This window comes from Equus asinus, chromosome 12 (assembly GCF_041296235.1).
Source record: "Equus asinus isolate D_3611 breed Donkey chromosome 12, EquAss-T2T_v2, whole genome shotgun sequence".
Classification (NCBI taxonomy): Eukaryota; Metazoa; Chordata; class Mammalia; order Perissodactyla; family Equidae; genus Equus; species Equus asinus.
In genome coordinates, this window is record NC_091801.1 from 3,343,623 (window position 1) to 3,355,148 (window position 11,526).

Sequence of the window (11,526 nt, forward strand, 5' to 3'; positions counted from 1 at the left end):
GGTAGCCTTTGTCTTTCTCTTGGGCTCCAGATTCACAATTTCCATAGGCTGCCACATACTGACTCAAGGATGGCCTACGGGCCTCTCACGCATGTCCAGAACTGAACTTACCTTTCCACCAACATCTTTTCCTCTTTTTATAACTTCTAAGCGAAAATCACCACAATCTACGCCGTTGAATAACCAAAGACACGGCAGTCATCCATGAGTCTTCCTTTTCCTCCAGACTCAGCATTCAAGTTCTGTCACTTCGGCAGTGTAACATCATCTGAATCTCTCCACCTCTATTTCCACTGCCTCTACCCTAGTTCTTGCCTGTAATCTTGTCTGCATTACAACCATACTCTCTTAATCCAACAGTCTCTGATCCACAGCTTCTCAAATGTACTCATTTCTTTCTCTGGCCTCTTGGCTCTGGAACATGCTGCCTTGCTGGGAACGCCCTTTCACCTAACTCTGACCTAAAAGCATCCATTCACTCAACTATCTGATGAGAGCTTATGATGGCCTGGCTCGATCAGCACTGGTGACACATAAGACACAGTCCGTTGCCTCACAGACCACTGGTCTAGAGGGAAACAAGGGAAAGCAAATAAAGAAATAAACAATCCTGTATTGTGATAAATGATGTTAAGGAAAAGCACAAGTTGCTGAGAAAGAGAATAAAAGCGAACCAAATTTAGCCACTTTAGATTAATGGGAAGAGTCAGGAAATGCATCTGTATTCGTTTTCTATTGCTGCTGTCACAAATTACCATAATTTTAGTGGCTTAAAAAAACACTTAAAAAAATTTACTGTCTTATCATTCTGTAGATCAGAAGTCCAAAATGGGTCTCACTGAGCTAAAATCAAGGTACCAGTAAGGCTGTGTTCCTTCCGGATGCTCTAGCGAAGAATCCATTTCTTCCTCTTTTCGAGCTTCTGGGGTCTGCGGTGTTCCTTGGCTCATGGTCCCCTTCCTCCAGAAAGGGTCAGGCAGAGGCCTTATCATGCTGGATCTCTCTGGTTATCTCTCTTCTCTTGCCTCTTCCACTTTCCGGGACCCTTGTAGTTACAATGTGCTCAACTGCATAACCCAGAAAAATCTCCCCATTTTAACACTAGTTTACCAGCAACTTTAACCTTCGTTCCCCTTTATCGTGTAACTGAACATATTCATAGGTCCTGGGAATTAGGACACAGACATCTTTGGGAGTCCACTACTCCACCTACCACGGCATCTAACATTTAAATCGAGACCAGAGGATTTAGAGAAATGGCCAAATGACTGTGTGTATAAAAGCGTGCTCCAGGCAGAAAGAAAGGCCTGTGCAGCAGCCCCAAGGTTGGGGGGGGGGGGGAGGGCATGGGAGGGTGCCAGAAGGACAGCAGGACTGGGGCCAGGTAAGGGGCGAGTCCACCAGGAGAGGCAGCGGGGAAGGAGGGCCGGACAAGGCAGCATCCTGTAGGCATTTGCATGCTGTTCTAAGTAGAGGAGCAACATGACAATAGAGTCTTACGTTTTATATCTATCACTGTCATCTGACTTTTTGAGTGCCTGCTCCCAGCTCAGCTCCCACGGGCTCCCTGAAGCCTTCAATGGCTCTCACAGCACCAATCCCTGGGCTCAGCAGGTGCATCCATACCCCCTTACAGGGTGAAAAGTGTGCCACTGCTCATTTCTGTGACTTCTTGCCACAACAGCAAGCTGTAAGCTACTAAAGGAAGGGACAATGGGACACACATTGTTTAACTTACATTTCTTGAATGAGAAGGAAAAAAACCCTGGAGACAACTTACGTAACTTAACTACCTATCAGAATGGTTAATTCTGCGTAACATGATGGACCTAAATTGTCCAGCCATCACAAATCATGTCTATAATTTGGGAAAATAAGCTTGATGTCAGCTATAAAAAGATGTAACAAATCAGAGCAATATTGAAAACTGAAAATCACAGCTCTCTTTGGGTGGTGGCATACTGGGTAATTTTTATTCTAGACTCAATCTTTTCCCACGTTTTCTACTATTTGCATGTTACTTCAATAATTATATTTTAAGTTTAAAAAGGTAAATCAGCAATAATACCCTCCTTTTTATAAACATATTAAGACATAAAGGGAGACCCATGGACCAATGATTGGAGAAAGTCAGCCTTAACTGTCAAAATCTAAAAAACCATTTATTTATAAGAAATATTTTTTACTATACCAAAACTTACCATACTAAAGAAATGGTGTAATACAATACACCCATCCAGACCAGTAGACATGTGGTCCGCCGTGATAGGCACCCCATTCAAACACCGTCTTTTATCGTTCATCCTTGGAATATGACCTTATTCTTAAAAACACCAGTCTATACCACTCAGTGCTCTTAATACAAGGTAGACCCTATCTGAAAATCAGTACTTTCACTCCTCATTTCATTCCTCTTTCCTTTGCCTGGTACACCTTCACCTTTTCAAGTCTTTTTGTTTGTTGGTACACTTCTTGTAAACAACAGATGCTTGAACTTTTCCATCTAAACAACTTTATTAAAAAGAAAAAGGAAGGCAATACATTCACCTGCTGGAGAAACTAACAGGTTTCAAGCATTACTCATCCGATGTTTTCTGTGTATTATGCTTCCGTGCTGTTACCTTCTGTTCCCTTTTATGGGTTTGTTAAGCTTTCTGTGTTACTTTTTCCCCTTTAAGTGAGAGAGCAATTCAAAGTGCATTTCTAGTCTGTTAAGCGTTACCTTTAAAGTTTTAATAACATATTTATAAAAAGAAAATGATGTATAAAAATCAGCAAAAGGTTTACTAACATACCTGGGCACTCTGCTAATCAGATCTCTCAGTTAACCGAGGGTCTGGACTGGAAACTCCTTATTCTTCCCCGTGTTGAGAACTCTCCTAAAATGTCTACATTCCTGCCTGCATACACTCTTCACTCAAGGAAAGAATCTTTCCCCAATGATTGAGGCCCTAGCAGCATTGTGAACATCAGTTCATTCATTGCCTGGTCCCCTGAGTGACAAATGATGAAGGAGATTCAGCTCCATTTGGGCCGATCTTGCTCTTTTTAAAAATTAAATCCAAAATTTCAAAATCTTGTAATTTTCCTATTCTCCCTAAAAGTGGAGTAAAATGGAACTTTCCTATAAAAGTGGATTTTAATCTATTCCATTATAGAAGTTAACTCTCAAAGCTGACTCATTTCCATTCAAAATTAGGTCCCTTAATTAGTAATGACAGTTTTAAAAGCCTTAATATGCTGCAATTCAAAGACACGAGCAGAGACCATTCCAGAGCATATAAAAGGGGAAATTCGTCAGTCCCTAACTCTAACATTTTCTCAAGAGTAGCTCTCTCATCCATCTCAGTTAGCCGCTAAAGATGCAACTCTACTAGGCATTAACTCCTCTTACCTCCCACTGCCAGAGATTTCTGAATAACAACACTGGAAAAGAAAAGGCAGTAGAATTCATTCCATGGTTCCCAGATGTTGTAAGCACCAAAATCACCTGCGGTATCTGTTTAAAATGCAGACTCCTAGCCCCTTTCCCTAGACCTGCACAATCTGATTTCTCAGGTCTGTCATTAAACTCTGTATTTTTAATAAGCGTCCAGGAGATTCTGATGCATTCGATCTTTGGTCTACACATTGAGAAACACTGTCATCCCTTTCAGGTGACCACCTTTCTTAAAACATCGGGGTGGAGGGACCATGCAGCTTAGCAGAAAAATAAACCTTGCTTGGCACTTTTCAGTTCACAAAGCACTACCACCAGTTATGGTGTTTCATCCCTTCTTCCTCCTTGGGGCTCCTGTATTCAATTTGCACATTCCACTTGAATGATACGATAGACAGCAGAGCCCCTTAACCGCAGGGGTGCGTTCCAAGACCATCAGTGGATACCTGAAACCACAGATAGAACCAAATCCTAGATAGACTGTTCTTTCCTATACATATATATCTACCATAAAGTTTAACTGTTAAATTAGGCACAATAAAAGATTAATAATGTTAACTTCTCTTTGGTATATCCGATTTTCCAGCATCACTATTCTTGCACTTTGGGGCCATTTTTAAGTAAAGTAAGGATTACTTGAACACAGCACTGTGACACTGCAACAGTTGATCTGGTATCCGAGATGGCTACTAGGTGACTAATGGGCAGGTAGCATACACAGCGTTGATGCGCTGGACAAGTGGGCGATTCACGTCCCGGCCAGAAGGAGTGGGACGGTACAAGATTTCATCACACTACTCAGAATGAAGCGCAATTTAAAACTTATGAATTGTTTATTTCTAGAATTTTCCATTTAATATTTTCAGACGGCAGTTGACTGAGGATAACTGAAACTGTGGAATGTGAAACCGCGGATAAGAGGGGACAACTGTACAGGACGTGGGGCTTGCCCAAGGACACACTGCTGGGAAGTGGCAGAATCAGGACCAAGAACTCAGAACCACGGTCTGAGCTACAAGCCCATTTATCCTGTCCAGAAATGCAAAAACTTGGACAGCTGGCTTTCTTTCCCTCCAATAAAGTTTTTTGTCAAATTATACCAAAACCTGGGAGGTGGGTACACCTTTTGTTCCGCATAGTGGTTCAGGGCATCAATTCTGGCATCAGGCTGAGTTCCTCTCATTTACTGTGGGTACTGCCTAAGTCGCTTAACCTCTTTAAGCCTCAATTTCCTAATCAGCTAAATGGAGCTATAACAGCTCCCATACGGTTTTGTCGGGAGGATTAACTGAGCTAACATAAGTGAGTCATTCCCCATAGTGCCAGTCACTTAGTCCTGGCTATTAGTAATCATTTTGATTAGTGTTGTAGACCTTTAGGCTCCTGAGAATTTTCTTTTCCCATTTAGCCATGCATCTTCTATCTAAGAGATTTTTAATGGAATAGATGTATCCAGATCAGCTTTATATATGCATTTTTAATAAATTTTATTTTTTAGAGTAGTTTTAGGTTCACAGCAAAACTGAGAGGAAGTACAGAGATTTCCCGCAAGCCCCCTGTCGTCACTATCAACGTCCCTCACCAGAGTTGTACATTTGCTACAATCTATGGACCTATATTGGCACATTAGCATCACTTAAAGTCTACAGTTTACATTAGGGTTCACTCGGGCTGTTGTATATTTTATGGGTTTGGACAAATGTATAATGATGCATCCATTTAATAATGTACGATCTAATAATGTATCCATCATTAAAGTAGCATTATCACATCACACAGAATAGTTTCATTACCCTAAAAACCCTCTGTGCTCCCTCTTTTCATCCCTCCTTCCCCCCAGCCTCTGGCACCCACTGATCCTTTTACTGTCTCCACAGTTTTGCCTTTTCCAGAATGCTATATAGTTGGAATAATAGAGTACCTTTCAGATTGACTTCTTTCACTTAGAAATATGCATTTAAGTTTCCTCCACGTCTTTTCATGGCTCGAGAGCTCATTTCTTTTTAGTAGGGAGTGATATTCCATTGTCTGTATGTACTACAGTTTATTCATTCACCTACTGAAGGACATCTTGGTTGCTTCCAAGTTTTGGTGACTATGAATAAAACTACTGTAAATACTTGTGTGTAAGTTTTTGTGTCGACATAACTTTTCAGCTAATTTGGGTAAATACCATGGAGTATGATTACCAGATCATGTAGTAAGATCTTTTTTTTTTAAATAAGAAACTGCCTAACCATCTTCCAAAGCAACGGTGCCATTTTACATTCCACCAGCAGCAAATGAGAGTTCCTGCTGCTCCACATCCTTGCCAGCATTCAGTGTTGTCAGTGTTCTGGATCTTTACCATTCTAATACGTGTGTAGTGGTATCTCGTTGTTTTGTATATATATTTTTATATATTATTATATAACATATTACATATAGCGGTAAAATACACATAACATGCAATTCACCGTTTTACCCATTTTTAAGCATACGGTTCAGCAGTTTTAAGTCCATTCACATTCACATTGCTGTGCAACCATTCTCCAGAACTCTTTTCATCTTGCAAAACTGAAACTCTACACCCCCCCCCCGTATTAGTTTGCTAGGCCTACCATAAAAAAATACCAGACTGGGGGGCTTAAACAACAGAAATTTATTTTCTCAAAGTTCTGCAGCCTACAAGGCCAAGATCAAGGTGTCAGCAAGTTTGGTTTCTTCTGAGGCCTCCCTCCTTGGCTTGCAGATGGCTGCACTCTCGCCGTGTCCTCACACGGCTTTCCTCTGCGGGCATGCATCCCTGGTGTCTGTGTCCATATTTGCTCTTCTTATAAGGCTAGATTGGGTTAATGTCCACCCAAATGACCTTATTTTAACTTAATCACCTCTCTAAAGGCCCTATCTCCCAAAACAGTCACATTATGACGTTACTCAGGGTTACAGCTTCAACATACGTATTTTGAGGCACCACAAATCAGCCCAAAACACCCATTAAACAGCAACTTCCCATTCTCCCCTCCCTCTGGCTCCTGGCAACCACTCTCCTCCTTTCTGTCTCTATGAACTTGACTACTCTAGTTACTGCAGATAAGTGGAATCACACAGTATTTGTCTTTCTGTGCCTAGCATAATGTCTTCAAGGTTCATCTATGTGGTAGCATGAGTGAGAATTTCCTCCCTTTTTAAGGCTGAATAACCTTCCATTGTATGTATAGACCACACTTTGTTTATCCATTCATCTATCAACGGACACTTGTATTGCTTCCCTCTCTTGGCTATTGTGAATAATGCTGCTATGAACATAGATGTACAAATATCTGTTCAAGACCCTGTTTTCAGTTCTTTGGGGTATATAACTCAGAAGTGAAACTGTCCTGAGAATTTTTAAGCATGCACTAAAGTTCTGGCTGTTCTACCCACATGCCTCTCCTTAGGCTAACTCTTCCTTCATTCTGTGACACCAAATCTTTGCTTGATGTCACAAACTAAGGCCTTAGATTAAATGATTTACTTCTCCCAGGGTGTGTATTAATCAGCTAATCATACATGGGTATGAGTCAGGGACCTGTGGGATAAGAAACACCATAAATCCTTTATCTTATTAATGCAGGTATTATTCAGGCAATTTGTAACTTAAACAATTATAATAAAAGAGATAAGCAATCTTGATCATACTTTAAAAAGCTCAGCAAAATTTTCAATGCGAAAGCTCAATCTCTCTCTCTTCTATCAGGGGTAGAGGAATAAAAATACTCATGCATTTTTCTTTATAAGAAGGAACCCACACCCTTATATAGATGAAAAACTTAAATACGAAGTTTATTTTTTTAGGAATACTGAAAGACAGTATAACATAGAAAAATAAGAAAAAATGGTCTAGTTTCAAATCTTAGCTCTGTCACTTTCTACTGTGTGACAGGGGGCAAGTTAACCTATCAGTTTTCTCCTCTGTGAAATGGGGATGTTAACCCTGAACTTCCACTGTTGTTAAGAGGATAAAATTAGTTAGTATATACAATACCTGGCACATCATAAGCTCTCAATAAATGTTAGCTATTAACAGCATAAATTGGCAAACCATGTAGCTCAAAAGGACCATGACTTACCTTCTTATCTCACTGGAACAAAGAGATAGTAAATATCCATCCCCAAATGACACTATATGGTGGGGCCGTAGGAGGGAGATATTGAATAAAATTTTCTGAAATACTTCCCAGGTGTTTCTACTCCTTTTTACTTGTTAAATTATACTAGAACAGCTGTGTTAGAATTGATTAGCTTTGTTAAGCTACATCCTTAATTAGTTATATTACTAAGAAGAAATGCATCACTAAGATACACCACTATGTTCCTATTCTTCAGTAGAATGTGCCATAAGTCAGAAAATAAATAACATCTATGTGGCCTTGGATATTTTATGGATAACCAAGATATTTGCATGTGAAGGTTGATACAATGTTTTATATTCATGATATTCACAAAAATGATGATTCATTAACTGCTTCTTAAAAAATGTCAGGGGCCAGCCTGGTGGCACAGTGGTTAAGTTTGCCCATTCCATTTCGGCGGCTTGGGGTTCGCCGGTTCAGATCCCAGGTGCGGACATGGCACCGCTTGGCAAAAACCATGCTGTGGTAGGCATCCCATGTATAAAGTAGAGGAAGATGGGCACAGATGTTAGCTCAGGGCCAGTCTTCCTCAGCGAAAAACAGAGGAGGATTGGCAGTAGTTAACTCAGGGCTAATGCTCCTCAAAAAAAAAAAAAAAAAAAGTCAAGGGTAGAACTCAAAAGTATCCATAACTTATGCTGAAAAACACCCTCCCCCCCCCCCCCCCATAAGAACATAAGAAAAAATATAGGGCTAGCCCCTGTGGCTGATTGGTTATGTTCTGCATGGTCCACTTCGGTGGCCCACGTTCAGTTCCCAGGGGCAGACCTACACCACTGTCTGTTAGTGGCCATGATGTGGTGGCAGCTCACATACAAAGAAAAGAGGAAGATTGACAGCAGATGTTAGCTCAGGGCAAATCTTCCTCAGCAAAAAAAAAAAAAAAGATTTTATAATTTCCAATTAGAGGAAACTCATAATTGTCAGTCCATCTTCACCATGCTCCACTGTTAAAAATGTCTTACTGATCGGGGCTGGCCCCGTGGCCGAGTGGTTAAGTTCGCGCGCTCTGCTGCAGGCGGCCCAGTGTTTCGTTAGTTCGAATCCTGGGCGCGGACATGGCACTGCTCATCAGACCACGCTGAGGCAGCGTCCCACATGCCACAACTAGAAGAACCCACAACGAAGAATACACAACTATGTACCGGGGGGCTTTGGGGAGAAAAAGGAAAAAATAAAATCTTTAAAAAAAAAAAAAAAAAAGTCTTACTGATCTTTTACTATGGTACACAATAAGAAACATCATTGGAAAGATTTCAATATGAGAATTTTATATATAAGACTTTACATACCTATGTAAATAAATGAAAAATATATGCAAATAAATGAGATACATTTTTTTCATATATGTGAAAAGGAATGATACTCAAAGTGTTCTCTAGAAGTATCAAGTCAATATAATGAGACATAATGTTACTGCAGAAACCTCTGAACTTTTAGGAGAGTTCTAGGACAAATGAAACAATGTTATTATGGAATACTAAACTCCACTCCACACGCGCTCCTTCTGCAGCTTCTGGAAAGCAATTATACCGCCACAGAGCGAACAGGAAGAAGCCAAAGAATTTGTAAAGTCAAGCAAAGGCGAAGTTCCACCATAGCGGGAAGCAAGTTGAAAGAGAAACCCTCAGAGTCAGCCCTCAGAGTTCAGTTTTATCTGGAAAACCCCAAACTTCCCTGATTCCTCATTGAGGTCACAGGCTACAGTTGAATTTCTCGATTCTGAATAGCAGTTACAAGCTATGTGTTGTAACACCCCTGGCTTTCTCCGATGACCTCATGACTTCCAGTGAAATTCTTTAAACAGCATCCCTTTGAGTTCATGACAATTTAAATACTATACATGCCAGAAAGCACTTTCAGGGAGGGAGGAAGGGGCTGTGGGGAAAAAAAAGAGAACAAGGAATTTCCAAAGGGGGGGGGCGGGGGAGGGGGGAAATTCCAGGAATAACACTTCAAAAAGAAGATAGTAGAAACTACTTTCCCAAATGCAAAATATGTGCATCGTGCCTCATTTGTATAAAGTAAAACAATTCAGACACTACAGCCAGAGAAAGCAGTGGGCATTCAAAGACATCCCTCAGCCCCTGGGCTACTCTCAGAGAAGGGCCCCTGGGAGTCTCAGGGCCCTGCATCCAGAGAGGACTAGAGGATGCTCCTCTGCTCAGACGCTGCTTCCGTTACTCTAGAGACGCCTTGATGACGGCAGACACTCTCTCAAGCCAGGTGAGGTGGCCCTGGCACTCCCTGGGTGCTGGGACCAATCCTCAGTGTAGGACCCGATTTAGGGGTAACGCCTAGGAGGGTCTGCAGTGATTGCTGACTCTCGCTAATCATTTTTGTTTATTGTTTTGAAAGCTCTGGTTCTTACTTAAACTTGGTGCGCTGACTGACTTTTAATTCGTGACCCCATTCTCTTGTTCCTCAGCACCGTGGAATCCTTCCAAATCCTGCTCGCAACGGTTAAGCCATTATCGTTTCCTCCAACAGCTTTTGATGCATGTTGTTGTTTGAAAAACCTGAACTTTAGTAAAAGACGAAACGCACGTTCTCATCAAACAGCAGGAGTTCCCTGAGCGCCTCCACCCGTTCGGGTGAAAGCTACAAAACACCCCGTTTTCGTGTGATGGCAAAGCTCGCTTTTAGAAATCTGTATCAGACGGCAAATTAAGTCGCAAATCCAACATCCCCCCGTAACCCTCAGGATGATGAAAAGAACTGTCTAAGGAAGAGCTCTTTTGATTACTGCTATGATTTTAACGGGGTGGGGTGTGGAGAAGGCACTTTCTTTCTTCTTTCATCCAGAAGAGGTGGCAAAATGTTGCTGTGTGTGTTTTTTTTCCCCCAAACAACGGGAACAAGGTCTCAACTAGAACCGCCCATTAAAACCACCAATTTCCAACAGCAGAATGAGCCGGGAGGGGGTCTCGCGGCAGAGAGCCGGCCCCCCGCCGCGCCTCCGCCACAGGTGCACGCGGCGCGGCCAGGACCCTGGGGGGGCGCGGGGCCCGCGCCCGGGACTCGAGCCACGCGGGCGCGCTCCCGGCCCCGCTCTTTGTCGAGCGCCCGGCGCGGCGCCGGCCCCAGGGGCTCCGCGGCCACTCGGGGCCACCCCGGGCCTCGGCCCTCCCCCATCCCCGCGTCCGGGGCCCGCGCGCCGGCCACATGGCCCCCGGGGGCGCGCCGCCGACCCCCGCACCGGCGGGCGGGCTGCTCCGGGCCGCGGGCTCCGCAGGCCGGCCGGCGCGCGCCGCGCTCACCGCTTTGAGATCCAGGACGCCGTCCTTGGCCTCCTGCAGCAGCGACACGAACTTGGTGGTGAGCAGCCCCAGGCTCTTCTCGTGCCGGCTGCTGCCGGGCGGCGGCGGCGGGGGCGGCGGCGGGGGCTGCGCGGGCGCGGGCGGCGGGGGCGGCCTCGGGCCCTGGCCCTGGCCCTGCCCCGCCGGCGCCTGCTGGCCCGAGCTCGCGGGCTCCGCCGCCGCCATCGCGTCCCCGCCGGCCGAGCGCGGGCTCCCGGGACGACAGGTGCGCGGCGCCCCGACCGCGGCCGCCGCCCCTCCCGAGCCGGGGGGCCGCGGGAGCCGAGCGCGGGGAGGGGGACGGGAGGCGAGCCGCGGGGGCCGCGAGGGTGGGACCCAGTTTAAATGGCAGGAAGTGACGCCGCGCCGCGGTTGCCTGGAAACGCGTTTTTCAGCGGGCGGCCGGAGCGCGCGGCGAGGGGGCGCCGGCGAGCGCGTCCCCGGCTCCGTCCTGGCGGCCCGGGCTGCGCGGGAGCAACGGGGGTCCGCGGGGTGGGCGCTGCCGGGCGGAGACCACCGTGCGCCCGGGGTGCAGCCGCGCGAGCCGAGCCTGCGGGCGCTGGCCATCGGGCGGTGTCTGCCGTCCCTGCTCGTGTCCGGCTGCAGCATCCTTGGCACGCGTTTCCGTGACTTG

General features: G+C 44.9%; 1 protein-coding gene across 1 annotated transcript in view; it reads right to left on the reverse strand.

The window, feature by feature from the left end:
* E2F5 (E2F transcription factor 5) overlaps window positions 1–11,231 on the reverse strand; it is a 35,309-nt gene extending 24,078 nt beyond the window's left edge. Inside the window, exon 1 of the mRNA XM_044780331.2 lies at window positions 10,854–11,231. Coding sequence (XP_044636266.2) covers window positions 10,854–11,078 — 225 coding nt within the window. The 5' untranslated portion in view covers window positions 11,079–11,231. The remainder of the gene's footprint in view (window positions 1–10,853) is intronic.
* Between the last annotated feature and the right edge of the window lie 295 nt (window positions 11,232–11,526).